The sequence below is a fragment of the Benincasa hispida genome, chromosome 11 (assembly GCF_027475165.1).
Source record: "Benincasa hispida cultivar pf3 chromosome 11, pf3_genome.v1.1, whole genome shotgun sequence".
Lineage (NCBI taxonomy): Eukaryota > Viridiplantae > Streptophyta > Magnoliopsida > Cucurbitales > Cucurbitaceae > Benincasa > Benincasa hispida.
This window is the reverse complement of record NC_143488.1, coordinates 25,553,655-25,576,043: the sequence shown is the minus strand read 5'-3', so window position 1 is coordinate 25,576,043 and position 22,389 is coordinate 25,553,655. Positions and strand designations below refer to the sequence as shown.

The window sequence follows — 22,389 nt, the reverse complement described above, 5'->3', positions numbered from 1 at the left end:
GCTACAAACGAAGTGATCCTAATTCGTTCATGTGGAGACATGAGAAGTGGGGGCGTCCTGTGCAATAAGTTTGCATAAGATCAGACCAAGAAATAAGTGACTCTTACTTTATAATGTTGTTTACTATTTAAGACTGACTATTTCAAAGCGGTGACCTAGGTAACTTAACCTTAATTCTGAACTAACTATGACCTCCTGTTTATTCGGGATTATCCTTAGATTTGCATAGGTGAGGGTTGGCTTAACAACGTCGACTTAATAAGCCTTCCATTTCAGGGGTAAGACCGGATAGATAGCTGGAGACATAGGGTACAAGATGGAATTCACTTCTACCCGTTTTTAGAGATAGTAGAAAGGTTGTTCCCTTAAATGCTGACTCCAGATCTTGAACAAGGGGCCCCACCCTGTCATTCCCTTGAGAGGGACTCAGTTTGGTGATTGGATCTCAAACTAATTGTTCATTAGAGGATCAGTAGAACTTAAGGAATAAAAGGTAATCTCGGGGATAAAACAACTATTGACCCAGCCGCTATTACGAACAATCTGTGAAGGGTTAACTTACTAATCATAGTTATATCGAGTATACACAATATATCTACAGTGAAAGGAGTGCAACTACTGGACTTTAGTGGAGTGACCCGGTAATTAATGAATGAGGGTTAATTCTGTTTAAAGAGTTTAGCCAATTAATCTTAGATCATTAGAACTCATGATCTATAGAGATTGGTGTCCTAAGTCTCCCAATGGCCTCACATGTCTCCTCATGAATGGTCAGGATCAGACCTTTTGTAGCACTTTACAACATTTGTAAATATCTACAAAACGGGTCGTATTCGTAGTGTCACAAGGATAAGATATCCCTCCTTTATCCTTATACTAAAAACCATTTAAGTTATTACTTAAGACATGATCCACTTGTATGTCTCACATACATGCTTAAGTTACATGAAATAACCAAGGATCTTAGTTTATTGGATATGAGTAAATGCAAATAAAATAACATTTATTTTATTAATAACAATGTGTACAAAACGTTTATAAACTACGAGACCACCGGGAGAATTAGGACACTAATCCCAACATAGATTGCAGCTGATTTTGTAGGAAGAAGAAGATCTTCATAGGTATTTCTGAAACCCTCTTTTCATTTGATGAACATGCTTAAGTTCGAAGCTAAAATTGATGAATTAGAGTGCTTAATGATTCTGTTTTCAATGACCACGTGAAGTTACAGTATTGCCCTTCTTTTTTTTTTTTTCATCTTCTTCTTTGGTGCGAGAAATCTTCCTCTGCACATTGTCTTCTTCTTTTCCTCTGTACGTCATCTTCTTCTTCTATGGCACGACGAGTCTATGCGACCAAATCCGGTGAGCAAGAGAGGAGAGACGAGTGATTTTGTGAATGAGGAAACAAAGAGAGAGCGAAGAGCGAAATAAGCTAACAATTTGTGAGTGAAAAAAAAGAGAGCGAGACAAGCGAGAGCGAGAGACATAGTGATTTGTGAGAGAAAAAAGAAGAGAGAGCGGGAGAAGCGAGAGCGTGAGCAAGACTTGAGTATATTTTGGTAATTTTACCCAAATTTGACGTCAGCAAAAGAACATTTGACATCTTTTAAAAAACTGGATCATTTCACCTTTTTTTTGTCTAATTTTTGGATCATGCATCCAACACACCCACTTTGGGCTTCATCCGAGCAAAAAATAGACGGCCCATCGGTTCAGATGATCCGTCACAATATACATATGTAAAACAGAATCTTGCATATCGCGGCTTTCGACTCTCATTTCCCTTCTTTTCTTGTTCGAACATCTTCTGAAGTTCTCTAAACCCCCAACTAAAATGGCTAGAGATCGAAATGGTGAGCTATCTACTAAGAGAGGAAGTTCCGATAACGAAGAGCCCGGCGAACGAGAAGGAGAAGACAACGGTGCTCCCTCGAAGATAAGCTCCGGTAGGAATTCTGATAAAGATCGTGAAAATTCAGGCTCTGATGCGGACGAAGGACGAAAACGCGGCAAATCAAGAATAAAATCGAGAGACAGTTTGGATTCCGATGAGAAACACGACAAGAAACGTGGGAAGAGTTCGAGAAGAAAGGGAAAATCCCGTAGACGATACAGTAGTAGTGAGGAGGATTCTGATTCCGAGGATACCGAATCTGATAGCTCGATGTATGATTCGGATTCGGGACACTCGGACGCGGAATCGGCTTCAAATAGTTCGGGTTCGGAAGGCGATAGCGATAGCGAGGAGGAGAGGAGGAGGAGGAAGAGGAAAGAAAGGAGGAGGAGAAGAGACAAGGAGAGAGAGCGGAAGAGGAGGAGAAAAGAGAAGGAGAAGAAGAGGAGGAGAAAAGAGAGGGAGGAAGAGAAACGAAGGAAGGAAAAGAAAAAGAAGGAGAAGAAGGAACGAGGAAAGAAAGGGGCAGTGACGAATTCGTGGGGAAAGTACGGGATTATCAAAGAAACTGATATGTGGTACGTGACGATTGAATTGTTCCTTGAATGCTTCTGTTTGCTTACTGCGAAAATTTGTCTTCATTTTCTTAAATTCAAGTCCTCTTCTTACTGTCTTCCTTTTTGCCGAACACTTTTGGCTTTGATGAAGCTGTGTGCATGTAATCAACTGAACCTGATTTTTGTTATACTGTGAAAGAGTTTCTATGTTGCTTCTCGATTCCTTCTGCATAACCATGGACCCTTTCTTCAACTTGTTCTTGTTAACTTTGTTTCATAGGAACAAGCGACCGGAGTTCACTGCATGGTTGGCTGAAATTAAAAAGGTAAATTGATTTATGCCCAATACGTTCCATTAGCTCAATAATGCTAATTTATGACATTTGTAAGCTGGTGACATGATCGTATTGCTGAAATTTTGAAGTGTTCTGCAACTACAAAGCGTGTAGGATAGCTCTATGCAATAGTTGAATTTCCTTCATTTTTAACGGACTTCATACTTTCAATACGGTGGTGCCAACTTCAGTATTTCATGTCTTCGATATATGGATTTGAATTAAGTAGAACCAAATTAGTTTCTTCATGTAACTTCACCATCGAGAAATGAAAGACGACTTCCAATACCAATCCACATAACCTTCTTTTGCTGTTTTTTGAACTCAAATTACTTGAGCAGCATGCCTATTGTTTGGATTGAACATGAAAGTATACCAAAGTCGGAACAATATACGATCTGACTGCTTTTCATAGTTGTCGTGTTTCTGCTAATCATATTATTTTGAATATTACATTGTTCTTAGGTTAACTTGGAAAGCCTAGCTAATTGGGAAGAGAAGCAAATGTTTAAGGAGTAAGTAGATAAACTGATCATGTTGATCATGTTAAGTTTTACTCATCACGGTTATTACTCTTGAAGATAGCTGTTGTATTTACTTCTTTAATTCTCGATCCATTTTTGAGAAATTATTTAAAATTGTAAATAACTTCAAAGTTCAATCTCACTGAACTTGTGATGATTGTTTGTACAGATTCATGGAGGACCATAACACGGCCACTTTTCCATCCAAAAAGTAAGGTTCTGAATATTTTTGTATATGCAGCTACTATGTTCTTGTTTGAGAGGTAGAATGAAAGAAATGAACATGGAATCCTAGATGGAACATTGCTATGGTCAATATTTCTTTTAGTGTGCATTTTCTACAGGATTTTAAACAAAATCTCTATTTTAAACCCAAGAAAGCAATGAACTGATTTTTTTTTTTTGAAGATCAACTCATGTTGTTAATTATGCTTTCACTTATTAGACGGGTATTCATTTTGTTGTTTGCAATGTCAGCCACTTGCATTTATTTTATGTCATTTCAGGTACTACAATCTTGACGCTTATTACCAGCGTAAAATACAAAAAGATATGAAGAAAGGCCACAAAAAGATTGTGGAAGGAGAACGCACTGTGTTCGATGATGAAGAACAAAGGAGGTATTTTCTACTTTTCTTCTTCTTTCTTTACCTGCTGTTCGTTTTGAGAATTAAACACACTTCATATTTAGAAATTTTGTTGCTCATCTGGTGGTTGAATATGAATGTTTGATGGTGGAGCCACACCACACTTTAAGAATTCACAAAGAAATTCTTTATTCAGTTTTTCAAAAGTATATCAAATCATTTCAAATACAAGGTCTGAGGAATCATCTACTAACTAAAAGACCTATAAAATTACACTAAAAAACTGTTCAATAAACTACTAATAAAACTAATTAACCAATTCTTGAACTCACTACATAATTTGAAGTGCTATCTTGTTCCTGGACTTAATGCCGTCAAACTATTATCGAATGTCATCATATGGTCTCCCTTGAACACCCGCCAATGGCTAAACCCTAGAAAGAAATAAAAATGAAAAGAAAAAAGAAAACAGAGAGGGTCGAGATGTTCAAACAGTCTGTTGGTTTGGTTAATAATTTCACTCTACTTTTCAGGCAAGAACTACTCATAGAACGTGAAAAGCACAAGGAAGAACAAGTGGAAGCCTTGAAGCGCTCTATGCAGACTGGAATGGTCAGTGATTTTACTCTCTGGAAGTAGTTTGGATTATCCAACTTTATTGCAAGTTTCTTACTTCCGTTCCTCACAGGCACAAGCAATGAAAGAACAAGCTCGACTTAGGGAGGAGATGGCTTATCAGTATAAGCTTGGAAACTTTGAGGTAGGCATAAACGTGAACGAAGTTTTCCTGCGGTTTCATTTTGATGTGCATTCTCAAGCTAGTTCCTCAAATTTTTGCTACATTTTATTACAGGCTGCAGCTGCCATCCAGCGAAGATTGGACCCAGATGTTGCCTTGTGAGAACTGAGAGAAAGAGGCATTATCTCGTGTTTGGGTACTACACGGTTGCATTCTCAAGAACTCCGAAAGTTCCGGAAGGTCGTGTTTGGATTTCCAAACAAAGGGAAGCTCTCCAATCCCAATCATTTCTGGCAACCTCTGTAGTTTTATAGCATCCCATGGATAAGTACAGGAATGGTTTTGACTTGTTTTTCCTTTGGATAATAAGGGTAGTTGCATAAAGTCCTTATGTTATCTAGGTGTAAAAAAACATTCCCCTTGCTAGAATTAATTGTAGTTATAGTTAGCAGTCCAAATGTGGGTCGTGAATTTGAGCATATGTTGTGCCCTCAGAAATGGACAGAGAGAAGAAATGGCATTTCTAGTCATTTTTTTTGCGTTAACGGCTGAACAATGGATGGATTGTTTTAATGGAAAAGTTAGGGGTTCTACTCTTTAACAAGAACATGGAGGAATTATCCAATTTTTTTCTAAGTTACTCGTGGTGTTTGGGGGATTGACTTGAGTTGAATTTTTTAAACCCAACTTGCCAAACCTCACTAGTTAGTAATAAATAATTCGACTCCACGACTTTAACAGTGCTATAAGCAGTTGAAATTTACACATTTATCAAGATATTCTAAATTTTGTTAAAATTACACATTTATCAAGATATTCTAAATTCCCTCATTTACTTATTCTATTCTTTCATCCTTCATACTTCGACAAAATTAATGGAAATACTTTGAGCATATATATAGTCAAATCAAACAAACTCGCCTATAAATTTGTCAAAATGTAACTAAATACATTTATATTTTTATTTTGTCATATTACACTCTATATTCTACCAAATTATTGAATGTAAAAAGTTGGGACCTTTTCAAATATTAAAAATATTTATACTTTATAATAAAAAGTTATAAAAGTACTTTTGGACTTTTTTAAGTATAAATATTTTTTAGATTTTTCGTTTATAAGAATTTTTCTAAAAAATTTGAGAAAATATGTGTGCAATTGAATAATTAAACAAAAAGTTAAAGTCCCGTTTGGTAACTATTTGATTTTTTTTTTTCAAATTTAAGCCTATAAATGCTACTTCAATCTCCAAAATTTTATCTACTTTTTGCCAATAATTTAAAAAATCAAGCCAAAATTTTAAAAGCTATTTTTTTTTAGATTCCAATTTTTTACTTGATTTTTTAAACCATCGATAAAAAGTAAATAATAAAAGAAAAAATTGAAAATAATAATATCTATAAACTTAATTTTAAAAAATAAAAAGTTATCAAATGGGCCTAAACAAATACAAATTTTCTATTGTTACAAACATATGCATAGAACTCAACTCAACTTAGTCAAAGACCAACTTATTTTTAGTAATGACCTATTTAATTGAAGCTGTTTATCCAAATTCTTCAAACTCCTTTTTTTTATTTTCAAGGTTAAAGTATCATTTTCGTATCTATACTTTAAAATTCGTCAACTTTTCTAGTCTTAGTCTAAAAACATATTTTCATATCGTATTTCTTTACATAAAAATTATTATGATTATTCAATCAATTTCAATAAAAATTAATTTTTAAAATTAAATTTAAGATTTATTAAAAGTATACTAAAATCGAATGAAAGTAGACAACAAAATTGGAACAAATTTCAAATGATGAGAACTAAAATGATATTTTAACCATGTTGGTATCTTTCTTCTTTTCTATACCTAGGTTATTTAGATAGGGGTGGTTTTGAAAGTTAATTGAGAAAATGGGTGGTTTCCAACTTATTTAGGGAAAATGGGTGGTTTTTTTGTCCCCATCTGAGTGCGTCTCTTGGAATATTTTACTATTTTTCCCCGTAATTCGAAAATATTTTATTTAGTTTTTTTCCCTCGTACGCCGCATTAATGCATCTGTTGAATACAATCGCACACGATCGCTTTGTAAATTACTATGCGATCGTTTAGTAATTTATATACGATCGTTTTATGCGTCATTCAGGAATATTTTATTTAGTAAATTACTATGTGATCGTTTAGTAAATTATACACGATCGCATACAATCACTTAGTAAATTATCTACGATCGTTTAGTAATTATACACGATCGCTTAATAAATTATACACGATCGCTTAGTAAATTATACACGATCGCTTAGTAATTTATACACGATCGCTTAATAATTTTAACACAAATTTATCTAAACGATCGCTTAGTTATTTATTTGCTTAGTTAAATGTACAACATCAATTGTATTTTGCAAATTTAGCACAAATTTATCTAAACAAAACTAAACGATCACGTAATAGTTAGGTAAACGATCGCTTAGTATTATCTAAACGATTGCTTAACAAAATCTAAGAGATCGCTTAGTATTAGCCAAATGATCGCTTTATAAATTAGTACACAATCGCGTAATGGATATCTAAATGATCGCTTAGTATTAGCTAAACGATCACTTAGTATTATCTAAACGATCGAATAACAAAACCTAAGCAATCACTTTATAAATTAGTACACGATCGCGTAATGGATATCTAAACGATCGCTAATAGTTAGCTAAACAATCGCTTATTATTAGCTAAACGATCACATAATGGATATCAAAATGATTACGGAACAGTTAGCTAAACGATCGCTTAGTATTCTCTAAACGATCACTTAACAAAACCTAAACGATCGCTTAGTATTAGCCCCGTAAGCCGCATTTTAAAAAAATTAAATTAAATCGGTCACGCGCGCGTCAGAGTGAGTTGTGTCTGTTGAACAGACACATTCAGAATGACACACTGTGGTCATTCTGACCAAATTTGGCGTTTTCCCCCATTTTAGCATAAAAAATCCCACATTTTACCTTCATTCCACCGTTTTCATCTTCTCATTTCACAAATTTATCAATTATATCTTCTCCTTCACATATTTCATCCCATCTTCTCCTTCACCGAAACCTTCATTTCATCTTTCCTTTCATCACCGAAGCCTTCATTTCATTTTCACCCAAAACAAACTTTCCTTCATTTCTTCCACATTCTTCATTTATTTTCAAATACCTATTATTTTCTACCTTCATTTGTTTTAGTGTAGTATTTTATTTGGTAAGTCGATATATTTTTGTTATTTAACTTTGAATTAAGTTTTTGATAATTTTTACTGATTTTTTTAATGTTTATTTTATTTACAGTGGATATTATTCAAAGTTTTTTTGGTAAGTTGGAATATTTGGTAAGGTGCAAAGCTTTTTTGGTAGTGTACAATATTTTTCTTTTAATAAGTTGATATATTTTTTATAGTTGATATATATTTTTTATAGTGTGCAATATCGGTAAGTATGTTGATATATTTAATAAGTCGATAGAATCTCTGTTGTTGCTTTCTGGTTGGTATTTAGTTGATATTTAGATTTTTTAAATATTACATCATAGTCTCAAATTATTTATGTTTAAACTTATAAAAAAAGCATTAATAAAAAAATATTAACGTTCTTAATGGAAAAAGAAATAAATCTAAAAATAGGTTGAAAGAAAATTTTAACGAATTCTAAAAATAGGTATTTAAATCTGTTTTTTATGGAAAAAAAATAAATCTTTTAAAATGTAAAATTTATATTAAAATTTTTTTCATTTTGCCAAAATTTTAAAATTTATTAGTAATTTTTAATGTAAAATTAAGAATATGTGGAGAAAAGAATAGTGATATTATTTTTAAAAAAATATTATATGGTAAAAATAATGGTTTTTTTTCATACTTTTAGTAAAAATAATCTAACACGAATTTTTAAAAATAAAAGATTATATTTAATTCACGTTGGAAGAAAATTTTAACGGAATCTAAAAATAGGTATTTAAATATGTTCTTAATGGAAAAAATAAATCTTTTTAAATGTAAAAGTTATATTAAATTTATATTTAAATTAGTGATATTTAAAAAAAATTAGTGATATTACTTTATTTTGTGAAGAAAAGAAAAAAAAATAAAAAAAAGTTAATAGTTAAGAGTTTAGAAACATATAAAAAAGTCATTAATAAAAATAATATAATATGTTCCTAATGACTATTAATATAAAATTATTAATATATTCCTAATGTCTATTAATTTAGTAAAAAAATATTACATAGTAAAAAAAATCCATAATTTTGTATTGACTTTTTTTTTTTTTTTTTTTTTTTTTTTTTGTATAGTGTTTCTGAGAAAACTCTACAATCAAGTTATTTGAAAGGTATGTATATAGTTATTTACCCATTATTTGGAATGATGTATTCATTATTGAATATTGAATGTTAAATGTTATTGTTAGTGATATTGTGTTGTTGTAAATTTTATGATGATTAAAGAACAAAGATTCATGTCAATATAAAAGAATATTTATCAATGATTTATGGTCAAATGATGATGCATGTCTTAATATTTTGTTTGTTTATTAAAAAAAAACATTCCTTTATTTTTACATATTAAACAAAAAAATAGTAATAACACATTAATATTGTTAGCCTAATATATACTTACAAATATTATGATAAATATCAGATTGCATTGGGGAAACTACAATGGATGTTGTGAAATTTTTATGTTTTATGCACGGAACATTGTTAATGGGCCAAACAGGATAGAATATGATAGGCAACCATCTCTTCTTATAAATATGCATCGTCAAGTTGACTTCAACACATTAATCGATGGATTATGTGATGCATTATCCATAAATAGAGATGATGGGGTAAAAGTAATATTTAGATATGGTAGTTATGTAGCGGGATCTACTTTCTATATCCCCATCTCATTACAAAGTGAGACTAATGTATAGTTATGCTCCATACCCTCCAAATAGAGTTGAACAGTATATATCCCAACCCAGTGTCCCAAGTCCAGCATCAACGAGAGAAGAAGTTGAAACTACTCTTCAGTTGAAAAGCCATGTTGTGGAGGATGAGCAGTGTGATCTAACTATTGCTACAAATGATGAAGAAGTTGAAATAGACGATGATGATATCAATCTAGATGAACTATCTGGTCAATTTTATGGCGTACATGAAGTCTCAGAAACATTTACTGAGATAGACTTGAACAAGATGATCATTGAACCCGATTCGACAATGGGGGATGACAGTAATATGGGGTCTGATTCACTACTTAAGAGGATGATATTCAATTCCAAATCGGATTTCAAAAATGTAGTGAAAAACTATTCAATCATTCGACATCAAAATTTTGAAGTCATTGAATCAAACAAAACAACATGGGATGTCAGGTGTAAGAGATATGGCAATGGGTGCACGTGGAGACTTCGAGCTGTTTGCTGTAAAACACACGCTAAATTTGAAATCACCCAGTACAATGGCCCACATTCTTGTGTGTATGCAAGACTGAGTCAGGATCACAATCAATTGGACTCAGATCTAATTGCATCTAAGGTAAGTAGCATAGTGAAAAAAATTCTGTCAGTTGACATCAAAACATTACAAGGTATTATCTTGAAACAGTATGGTTATTTCGCCAGTTACTGGAAAGTGTGGGATGGAAGAAGAAAAGCAATTGCAAAGATATTCAGAGATTGGATCGAATCGTACAATTTGCTACCCAAATGGATGAATATCTTGCAAATCACAAACCCCGGTACAATCGTCCATTGGAGGCTAAATGAGGTGGATTGTGATGAAAGGCTTGTAATGTTTAGTAGCGTGTTTTGGTCGTTTGGACCTGTTATCGAGGGTTTCAAGCATTGCAGGCCGCTACTTCAAATTGACAGAAACCATTTGTATGGGAAGTATGAAGGAACATTGTAAATAGCGACCTCAGTAGATGCAAATGGTCACGTCTATTCAGTTGCATACGCCATTGTACCGGAGGAAAGTGCTGACTGGTGGGTCTAATTTTTTAGAAATTTACGGGATCATTTGGTGCATAGAAGGGAGGGAATGTGTCTAATTTCAGATAGATACAAATGCATTATATCTGCAGTCAGAAACCCTAGCAACGGTTGGGTTGGAGTACACCACAAATTCTGCTTGCGACATGTGGCAGTAATTTTAACGACAAGTTCAAAAATAGTTTATTGAAGAATTTGGTGTATAGTGCAGGATCAAAATTTCAAGTTCGGAAGTTTAATGACTATATGGCCGAACTTTAAATAGCAAATCCTAATTGCTAACGATATTTTGCTTCCATAGATCCTAAGCAGTGGACACAGTCACATGATGGTGGTCATCGTTATGGATGGCTAATCACGAATGTGGCCGCAAGTACAAATGTTGTTCTGAAAAGAGCCAAAAAGCTACCGATCACTACACTAGTCCAAGCAACATTCTACCGAATTATTACTTATTTCGCTGCTCGTCGTGTAGAAATAGAGACTGCCCTTGAATCGGGAGAGTGTTTCACGAGGTAAATTATTCACATCTTAGTTACCCACGTTTTTATACTAATTATCGATGTATTCTAAGAAATTGTCGTATTTATCATGGGTATGCGATAAAGAAAATAAGTTATTGGGAACAATGTGCAACCAAATATTCCGTCAACATATTTGACCATCGAACAGGGCTGTGTGAAGTTACCACCTCAATCAACCCAATAACACTAAAGGTGGAAACACACACCGAGTAAAGTTGAGTGAAAGAACATGCACATACAATAAGTGGCAGAGTTTTGGAATCCCCTGTTCTCATGCTATGGCTGCGTATAAGACCATTCGGCTAGACTACTTTCACTACATTGAAGACTACTACAAAATTTCCACTTATCTGGCATGTTATTCACCCCAATTCAAGCCCATCCTTGATAAAAAATGTTGGTTTGATCCTAACTTCCCAACTATTTATCCAGACGAATCACGAGTTAGGAAGGTTGGCAGACCGTGTATTTCTCGCATGCAAAACAAGATGGATTGGAGGGAACGTTAAAGACACGGTGCACAATTTGCAAACAAGAAGGGCATAATAGACGGAATTGTCCCAATCGAGCTTGTGATGTGACTTAGTTATTTATTTTTAATTCTCATTGTATTTAATTGATTATAACTTCATTTACTTATTTATTCTTTATTAATTGTTTGTATTTATACAATGAAGGGTGTATTCTTTATTAATTGTCATTGTATTTATATAATGATGGGTGTATTCTTTATTAACTGACATTATATTTGTTGATTGTAATCACATTGATTTTGACTAAATTTAATATTGTTTTTATGGGACCAGATGGACGGGGATGTTACCACAGGGCCATACAACGACTCGGTTTTGTACTTACAGCGCAACCATAGATCCGAGGTTGTTTGGGAAGACGAGCATATCGATGCAATACATTATCGGCGAAGAGAGGCTGTTATTCGTAGATAGGATAATCCAGACCCTCGTATATTGAACTATCTACGAGCTGCCGAATTCTACGGAGTCTCTTGTATAAAATTTATACAACTAGACTGGCATCTGATAACGACATTAGTGGAACGATGGCACCAAGAGACACATACTTTCCACATGTTGCATGGAGAGTGTACAATTACACTTCAAGATGTAGCCATCCAATCTGGACTCCCGATTAATGGAAGACCATTGATTGGGTCTCTAAATTATGACTAGGAACAAATTTTTGCCCTTCTCTTGGGCGTAACCACAAATGACGTCATTCTTAAGGGAGGTCGTCTAAGTCTGCCATGGTTAGTTGGTCAATTTTACAACTTCGCCCATCTACCAGACCATGCAGATGAAGAGAACCTGCAACGATATGCTCGAGCATATATTCTCACGTTGATTGGAGGATTGGTATTTCTCGACAAATCCAACAGCAGAGTGCACCTGATGTATCTTCCTCCCTTGGTGGATTTTGATGTTGTCGGGACTTACAGTTGGAGCGTTGGATGTCTTGCATGGTTGTATAGGCAACTATGCAAGGGTGCAGTTATAGATGGAAAAGACATTGCAGACCCATTTTTATTGCTACAAATTTGGGCATGGGATCAATTTCTTCCTCTAGCGCCTCGACGACTCCATAGATATGAGCATAACTTAGGCGATAGACCACTTGCAGTAAGGTAAGCATATTTACCTCATTATTGTTTTTTCATTATGAAAATACTAATAGCTAAAATTTAACTTCTGATTGTTGTAAATGGAATGACAACTATTCTGTAATTAGAGCACCTACACATGTTCTAGTACAATATAGGCACATACTCGATACACATATGCCTAACCAGGTAATATTTTATTCATTCATATATCATATATTCATAATGTTTCAATCTTCTAGTTAATTCATTTTTTGACACATATGCATGCAGATTATTTGGGAGCCGTATAATTATCTGATCCAACTATTCCTGTCATACTGTCTCGATGGCAATGAGATATGGACATCCAGATGTCCATTCATATGCTTCTTCGTTGTGAAGTGGTATCACCCAGATCGTGTGATGTGTCAATTTGGGATGTTGCAATAAATTCCTCAACCTTGCAACACGGACGCCCGACTTCATTCACACGATCTAAGGGGCAGGCATGAACAAGACTGGATTGCATATCTAGCTTCTCAAATTACAATCCGGGAAAATCGACACAGTTTGGTTGTTAATGGACCTTCTATTAATAATAGTGTAGGTACCGAGCCTGGATATATTGAATGGTATTCCACTGTGAGTAGGCAGTACATAACTAAAGCAGGAGCATCCTATCACTTGCTGGTATGAGTTTATTGTTTATTATGATTGTTTGATTTTATTTCTTCATTGCACAACAAAATAAATTTTAAAGTTATTAACTTGTTATTCAATTCTTTTTTAGGCTGAGCTTCCAAATTTGCCAATATCTACTCAAAGAGCCTTGCGTAGACTCACTTCGATATATCGAGTGCGATATTTCGATGGTGACGTTCCAATGGAAGAACAAAGTGATCCAGCACGACATGAGGATGTTCCTATTCAACCTAATGTTCAGAATGAATATCAAACAACGCTAGTCGATCAGTACACTTCCATGATGTCCTCTCCTTCAACATTTGGTTTTTTTCCAACAACCTTCAGTAAACTAAGCATGAAAGAAAGACAAAATTCACATGTCCATCCAAATATCCATGACCAGTATGTTACATATCGACAACGTAGTGAGGCTATACCCTTTTAGAGGAAAATCAACCACCAAGTGTAAGAGGGCGTGACGATCGTGGACACTATGTCACTCAACATGATCAATCTAGGCGTAATAGAGGATCTTCTTCTAGTCGTGAATAAAGAACATTGTACATATGATTAAATTTATTAATGAAATTCAATTACGAAAATGCACTTGAAATTCAATTATTTACCATAGTCGAAAGTTAATATCTACATTTTTGCATAAGTTTCTAACAACTTTAAACAAAAAAAATAATTTGAAAATAAAAATTAATCTCAAGTATATCAAATCAATCATAGCAATTTCTTAATCTCAAAATAACAATATTACTATCAAATCAATCATAGATATTACTAAACGATCGAATAGAGAATACTAAGCGATCAGATAGATAGTACTAAGCGATCGGTTAGATATTACTAAGCAATGTGAAAGAATACTAAGCAATCGGTTAGATATTACTAAGCGATTGGAAAGAATACTATTGAATAGATATTACTAAGCGATCAGATAGATATTACTAAGCGATCGGAAAGAATATTAAGCGATCAGATAGATATTACTAAGCGATCAGAGAGAATACTAAGCGATCGGATAGATATTACTAAGCGATCGAAGAGAATACTAAGCGATCATATAGATATTACTAAGCGATCGGAGAGAATACTAAGCGATCGTTTAGATATCCATTACGCGATTGTATACTAATTTATAAAGCAATCGTTTGGTTAATACTAAGTGATCACTTAGGTTTTGTTATTTGATCATTTAGATAATACTAAGCGATCGTTAGGTTTTGTTAAGCGATCGTTTAGAGAATACTAAGCGATCGTTTAGCTAACTGTTCCGCGATCGTTTCGATATCCATTATGCGATCGTTTGGCTAATAATAAGCGATCGTTTAGATAATACTAAGCGATCATTTAGCTAATACTAAGCGATTGTTTAGCTAACTATTAGCGATCATTTAGTTAATACTAAGCGATCGCTTAGGTTTTGTTAAGCGATCATTTAGATAATACTAAGCGATCGTTTACCTAACTGTTACGCGATCGTTTAGTTTTCGTTTAGATAAACTTGTGCTAAATTTGTAGAATACAATTGGGGGTTGTACATTTAACTAAGCAAATAAATAACTAAGCGATTGTTTAAATAAATTGTGCTAAAATTACATATTGTACTGTACAATTGGTATTGTATAGAATATAAATAACTAAGCGATCGTTTAGATAAATTTAGATGACTATTATATCATTTTTGACTTTCAGACCTTTCATAGGACCACCAACATAATTTCTTTCGGACTCATCCCAATCCCCACCAAATCGTACAAAGATGCGAAGTAATGACATTGATCTACAATTGGATAAACAAGTCATTGATAAGTGAACGATCGTATACAAATTACTAAGCGATCGTGTACAAATTACTAAGCGATCGTGTATAATTTACCAAGCGAACATGTATAAATTACTAAGCAATCGTGTATAATTTACTAAATGATCGCATAGTAATTTACTAAACGCATATTAAACGATTGTGTTCAACAGATGCATTAATACGACTTACAGGGAAAAAAAACTAAATAAAATATTCCCAAATGACCGATTTAATTTTTTTTTTTTTAAATGTAGCATACGGGACTAAATAAATAAATAAAAATCTCTTCAAGAGGCGCACTCGGATGGTGACAAAAAAACCCACCAATTTTACCTAAATAAGTTAGACACCACCCATTATCCCGAATTAACTCTCAAAACAACCCTCTATTTCTAATTCAGCGTCCCTCGCCACCCCATTACCAGCTACTGCATCCCTCCGCCGCTCGCAGCAGTCCGCCGCCGCTCCTACCTGAAGCAGTCTCAGCGTCTGCCCCCACCCTCCCAACGAACTCGCGGCACCTCCCTCCCGCTCACACTCTCTCGCCTCTCCCTGCAATCAGAGTTACTTAACTCTCTTAGTCCTTAACCCTCACTGTTGGTGAGATCGCCACCGCTCATTTTTCAGATCCAGCCCAAGGTTTTGCTTCTTTGTTTTATTTTTTAGTTGTTTCATTCTGTGCATCCACGAAGTATAAAATCAAAACTAGCACTATTCATCATTATTATCATTATTTTGTTGATTTATTCTTCCATCAATGTTCAATTAATCCAAATTAAAACATAAAAATTAAAATGCTTCCAGAGTTGAGTTTGCTTGAATATAGAAGAAAGTATCGACGCATAACTGATGTGAGGTGGCGTAAATTTATTTCTTGAATATAGAAGAATTATTTAAAATCTGTACTGAATCGAAATCCTCCCAAATTCAGGGGTTTCAAATAGTAAAACATGAACCTATCACGCCATGTACTTTGACCCTTTTGGAGGCTTGATTCTCCGAGTGCTGTAATTACTAAGATAGGCTATTTGCTCAATATTTGCAGAAGGATATGGGAGGCAGAGGAGTCATTGGTGACAAATGGTCCATGAGGGTTCTCTGGGTCTGTGCTTTAGGAAGTGCAATTGGTAAGCCCTTTTAGGGTAGACATGTTTGGGATTGATTTTGAAATGGTTAAAGTCACGTTTAAATCATTCAGAAACAATTTCGGTTGTATGTAATTTCAGTTTAGAAGTGCAAGATCAAATTCTAGATTGATTTGAATGATTAAATTAATGCTTAGGAGTGATTTTTAGTATGACAAAAGTATATGCACGTAATCTTCTTGTATATGAATATTTTCTAAGTAAATCTTCATCTAATTAATTAAGAGTAACATTCTTTATCTTCATAAAGGTATAACGAAGTTTCCTAACTTGATAATTATTATCACTTGTCTAGGTTTGTATATGGTTGCTCAAGAAAGACAATTACAGAACAGGCAACGAATGCTGGCTGAGAGTCTGAAAGACGCGGAATCAGGAGGCAGTGGTGAAAATGTTTAGGCACTTTAGGGCGTTGTCGGAATGTGAGCTCCATACTATCAAGATTTTGTCCTTTGCAAATTGCTTCCATCCCTTATGGTGGCTACAATTCAATACTGTGAGTTTCCAACATTGTGAAATAATTAGAGCCGTGTTTATTGGTGATGAGCTTGAATCTTATTTGAATTCATGGGATACAATAATTATACTGAATCAGTTTCTAGTGGGCCAATTTGAGAAATGGGATTCAGAAACACACATCTCAGAAGTTCAAAAATTTCAAAAACGTGTTTTTAATGTTTTCATTAGTCAATAGACCTATGCATCTTCTCCTTTGATATCGTTCTTTAAGAGGTAGGGTATTACCTTTCCAACACCTCATCTTTCCTTGAAAGCCAATCTCTTTGTTACTCTGGATGAGTTTACAAGTATGATCGTTAAAGGAAGGAGGAACGCCTTGAGGCAGAGCATTGTACTTTAGAAATGGCAGCTCTATCTCTCCCTCTCAGCTCTTTCTTACTCCATGTTTGTCTTCACTAATCTCTCAACCGTGACCATAATAGATTTCTCCTCGATGTACCTGAATGGAAATCTGATTTAAACAACTTTGTCTTCTAGCAAAATCTTTGGTGCTGGTTAATGCTCAAGAGTCAAGACTCATCCCCCCTCCCCCTCTGATTTAAACGACATTGTCTTCTAGCAAAATCTATGGCGCTGGTCAATACTCAAGACTCATCCCCCCCACCCACCTACCCATCTTTTATCTCATCACTAAACTCTTCCCCATTTTATGCACAAAACCAATGGATCCCTGACCTTTTTTTTTATTTTAGCAGTCACAGAATTCATTAGAGAAAGTAAACCCTTCTTATTAGTTAAACCAATTCCTAACCATTCTTCTCCACAAGCTCATATCTAAGGAAAACCAAATTCTTCCCATGGGAAATTGCTCATTGCCCCATCAAAACTCATGAAAAGCTTCAACGTCGTCTGCATTACATCGCTTCCTCTCTTGCTTTTTTTGACTTACTACTATGGACAAACCTTGTGAGTGCCTTTGAATGGACGGCTTCCTTTCCCAGTTAAGCTCACCTCCTTGCTTCCACTCTATCAGTGCATCCTTTTAAGAATGAGGAGCTATCTTTGGGTTAACTTCATCAAAGCCTTCTTTTTGGTCATGGAACGAACGAAACCATTGAACCATTTGGAGCAAGGAAAGGCCTTTTGTTCATCTGTTGGATAGTATCACATACTTGCTATATCTGGGTGTAAATTGTTACCTTTTTCTAAATCTTACTTTTGTATCTCTTACTACCAGTTGGAGAAGTTCAATTTTTGTCTTTTTTAAGTCTCGAATCTCAATGCTTGTTTGACATTCTATATGGATTTTCACTTCCAAAGTAGTTTTGAAACTTTCTTAAGTTCAAGGATAAGCATATATATATATATATATGTACATACAGACATACATATACTTACATATATATATATATGTAGTACAAGTACAACTAGGGGGCGGGGAAGAAACAGTGTGATAACATACATATATAGACATACAGACATGGACAGAGATACATACACGTACATATATACATACATTCATACATACATATACATATATTCATACATACATATATCTATCTCTATATATATGGTACAAGTACAACTAGGGGGCGGGGAAGAAACAGTGTGATAATGAATTGAAATGGTGTGATAGTTCAATTTTTGTCTTTGGTATCGATGCTGGTTCGACATTGTAATGGATTTCTACTTCCAAGGTAGTTTTGAAGAGAGATTCTATATATGTATATATAATTTAATCTTGGGCTAGATGCACTTTTTGTCCACCACGTTTGGAGTTGATGTCTTTTTGATACTTGAGGTTACAAAACATATACTTTAGTCTCTAGATTTGCAAAATGATTCTAAATGGGCCCTAACTTAACTTTAAACTAATGGACTATTGATTGGACAATTAAGTATTGACGTGGATGGGATGACAAGTCTACTACATTTAACTACTTGACAAAATCTATTTAATTGGTTGGAAATAAATTGAAATTTTTATTTTTAAAAAATAAACTAATAAGTGAAAATTAAAATTGTTTAAAGTATATTAAAAGAATCTAAACCAATTCTAAATTAGATTTTCTCCAACGATTTTTTACTACGCCTTCTACAATTTCTCCTTCTACCCCTTCTACAAATTTTCCTAGTCAAAATATGGTGTACCATGACTCTTATTAGCATACCTTCTTTTCATCTTCTGGCCTAATCTAAATCGATTTGTTAGTGGTTCAATTTGACACCTCAGAAATCACATTCAAGACTTGAGAGGCATAGCTTGGATGTGAATATTTGTCCCTCTGCTGGTTTAATAAAGGTATGCTAGAAGACTAATCAGTTTATGGATTTCAAGATCCTTTCATAGATTGAAAGCATAAAAGTGGATATTGTAGGTAGAGGCTTACTTTAGATTTAGAAGGCTAGCTACAGAGAAAAACTACCAAATGCCAATATCCAACTGTAAGGAACTTGCAAACCAAAATCATCTATCATTATCGAACTCCAACATCCAGTTATGTTCCCTTTTCTTGAAATTTCATTTGACAGCTAAAAATTTTCTGGAGCTTCCAACAACAATATAAAATTGATTTAGATTAGGGTTGAAGATGAAACGAAGGTACACTAGTTTGAGTTGATTGCGTATGGCAGATGGCATCAATGGTATACTAACAATTCTTACTTTTGGCAAGGTGGAGAAAATATAATTTAGGGTTGGTTTAGATTCTTTTAATGTACTTTAACCAATTTTAATTTCACTTATTAGTTTATTTTTTTTTAAAAAAAATAAAATTTCAATTTATTTACCAATCAATCTAATATATTTTACCATGTAGTTAACCGAAGAAGCATTGTCATTCCATTCATGTCTCAACACTTAGGTCCAGTCAACATTCCGTTAGTTTGAAGTTAAGTTGGAGACCATTTAGAATTTGTAAACTTGATAGACTAAAGTATATGTTTTGAAATTTCAGGAACCAAATAGATATTGACTTCAAACTTGGGAGGCTAAGAATGCATTTTGCCATTTAATCTTTTATCTTTCCATTACATTTCCTGTTCTAAAAGTTCGTTATCAAATCACGAACTAAATGGACCTTTAGTCGGGTATGATTTCAAATTTATTTTTATGTATGAATTATGCTGATTGAGTTTAAAGTTATCTTTCACTTGAATCACTATTTAGCTTCTCTAAAGAACTTCTTACACTCTCGTGGTAAACATCTATAGTAATCTGTTTGCATAGTAAGTTAGGCATGCTATTTAGTCCTTCAATTGTTAGAATACCATAACAATTTATTCTCAGCTGCTAAGATCTAAAAAGTCATATGCTTTTGTTGAGTTTGATATGATGCATACACATCAATTAAATCTAACAATGTAGAGGAGATTAGAATTTGAATATTTAATTTTTAGAACAGACGACTATGCTTTAACAAGTTGAGTTATATTCATGTTGGTTTAATTACATAAGTATAATTCAAAATTTATAAACATAATATGGAAAGATTTCAAATTAGTGATTAAATAGACAACGTTAAGCACAAAAATTGTTCTTAGAATTTGTACATTTTCTTCCCTTATGTAACAATCCCATTAGAATAAAGACGTAATCTGTCCATAACAACAAGAATTTCATGACTACTAGATTCCTGGAAAATAAAACCAAACAAATTGCGTTTACTTTACCTTCCCAAAACGCTTCCAACTTCACTTCCCTTCCCTCTTATATATAAAAACCCCTATTCATCTTCACGTCACACTCATCCAAACCATCAAATTTCCACCAAAAAACCATGGCTTCCCTCAAATATATCCTTCTCTGTCCCTTTCTTTTCCTATGCTTAAGCTACACCTTTGCCAATGGAGTCTTCAACTCCAATGACGGATCTATTCCCGGTCCCAGGGCTTGGCCAATACCCGACCCAAGTGCTGGTCCAGGAGTCGACAGAGGGGTAAGCAATGTCAAGGCTGGTCCAAGACCCGGACCGAGAGCAGGCCTAGGAATAGAGGGAGGGGTAAACAATATTGGTGCTGGTCCAAGATCCGGACCGAAAGCTGGCCTAGGAGTCGAGGGAGAAGTAAGCAATGTTGGTGCTGGTCCGAGAGCCGGACAGAAAGCCGGCTCAGGACCTAAGTTAGGGGTAAGTGGCATGGGTGCTGGTCCGAGAGCCGGGCGAAAAGGTGTTGATCCGATTGTTAATGGAGTTGGAGTCAGAGTTGGGCACAATTCAGAATCTTATCCTCCAGGCTTTGGGCCAAGGCCAGTGACAGGGTATTGGCCTAAGCCAAGAATAGAACGGTACGATGATTGCATGTTGGGCTATGTTTGTCCAGCAAATGAATGCAGCAAATTTGAGTATGAACCTTGCGAATCTTATCACTTTCATCCAATGATGGCTTCTACGGACCTTCACGAAGTTGACATCAATTGGGCCAAAGGTAAGCCTGTTGCAACGGCCCAACATGCCGGATCTGGACCAGTTATTCACATCGACTCAACCCACTAAGAAGGCCCAAAATGGTGTCGAATTAAACGTTTTCATTGCCATCTCCTTTCAATCATGCAATATTAAATAATCTTATTTTACCTCTTAAATAATAAAGAAAAAGAAGCTTTAAAGAAAAATAAAATAAATTTGCAATATTTACTACAATCTTGTTTAATATTTTGGAGTCCACTGCTCTATTCTCTTCCATCATTTATATATCACGGTTGTTAAACTACACGATACTTTTTCTATAAACAAGTTACATCTAAGATATATATATATATATATATATATAACACTTCTGATTTATAGCATATAATAATATATTAATCTATATTTATATTTGATGCTAGTAATGGCATAAAAGGAAACTTAAATCCATATAAAATTTGCAAATGTTTCATAATTTTAAAGTTTGTATAGTTATTTGATCAATTTTTTTTGTAAGAAACAAACTAATATCGAATTATATATATATTCAAACTAATATCACAAATTATAGTTTGGTCATCTTTATTACTTTTAGTTATATATCATTGCATCTAAAATTATTAGCATATTTGAGAGTGATTTTGACATGGTTAAAATCACTTTTGTTAATCTCAAAATTACTCTGAAAATGCTTTTAATAATTCAAAATAGTATGAAAATTACATTAAAAAGTGTAAAATTTAATATTGAATTGATTTTAAATGATCGTTAAAATTATGTTTTAGAGTGACTTTAAACCTAATAAAAGTGATTTGAACCATTTAAAAATTACTCCCAAATATGTATTATGTAAATAAGTTTTAGATTGACCAGTTTACAATCAATTTGTTAATGATGTTAATGATGTTAATGACATGAAGTATATAAAAATACAATTCAAAAGGTTGAATAGACATAGTTAAAGTTTTTTAAAATTAATGGACTAAATTTGACACAGCTATAAAAGTTTTAAGGAAACTAAAGGGAGTTGTTTGTGAAGAGAACGTTGATATTATTATGCAAATTCCTATTAGTTTACAAAAGTCAAATCAAATTCCTATCAGTCTACAAATATCTC

The 22,389-nt window shown here is 34.0% G+C and overlaps 2 protein-coding genes across 3 annotated transcripts; both read left to right on the top strand.

Moving 5' to 3' along the window:
- Positions 1-1,734: 1,734 nt before the first annotated feature.
- Positions 1,735-5,248, top strand: LOC120092131 (uncharacterized). The gene is made up of 8 exons (XM_039050343.2): positions 1,735-2,477; positions 2,737-2,782; positions 3,257-3,306; positions 3,485-3,526; positions 3,822-3,935; positions 4,436-4,514; positions 4,591-4,662; positions 4,756-5,248. Exons 1-8 carry the CDS (start codon positions 1,840-1,842, stop codon positions 4,801-4,803), a joined length of 1,089 nt encoding a protein of 362 aa, XP_038906271.1. The 5' UTR covers positions 1,735-1,839; the 3' UTR covers positions 4,804-5,248.
- A 10,354-nt stretch (positions 5,249-15,602) lies between these two features.
- Positions 15,603-19,956, top strand: LOC120089884 (HrpN-interacting protein from malus protein). 2 transcript variants are annotated; one of them, XR_005485343.2, is made up of 4 exons: positions 15,603-15,901; positions 16,308-16,389; positions 16,703-16,903; positions 19,824-19,956. XR_005485343.2 is itself a non-coding variant. In XM_039047310.2 (3 exons), the coding sequence occupies exons 2-3, from the start codon at positions 16,314-16,316 to the stop codon at positions 16,804-16,806; spliced, it is 180 nt and encodes a 59-aa protein (XP_038903238.1). In that variant the 5' UTR covers positions 15,605-15,901; positions 16,308-16,313; the 3' UTR covers positions 16,807-17,071. The 2 variants fall into 2 exon arrangements, 1 of the variants encoding a protein (XP_038903238.1); XM_039047310.2 differs by lacking the exon at positions 19,824-19,956 and having other exon boundaries at positions 15,605-15,901; positions 16,703-17,071.
- Positions 19,957-22,389: the final 2,433 nt, after the last annotated feature.

Coding starts and splice junctions, on each gene's coding strand:
- LOC120089884 (XM_039047310.2), top strand. CDS start 16,314: ATGGGAGGCAGAGGAGTCATTGGTGACAAATGGTCCATGAGGGTTCTC. Junction 16,390..16,702: donor TGCTTTAGGAAGTGCAATTG/GTAAGCCCTTTT, acceptor TCACTTGTCTAG/GTTTGTATATGGTTGCTCAA.
- LOC120092131 (XM_039050343.2), top strand. CDS start 1,840: ATGGCTAGAGATCGAAATGGTGAGCTATCTACTAAGAGAGGAAGTTCC. Junction 3,527..3,821: donor GCCACTTTTCCATCCAAAAA/GTAAGGTTCTGA, acceptor ATGTCATTTCAG/GTACTACAATCTTGACGCTT. Junction 3,936..4,435: donor GATGATGAAGAACAAAGGAG/GTATTTTCTACT, acceptor TCTACTTTTCAG/GCAAGAACTACTCATAGAAC.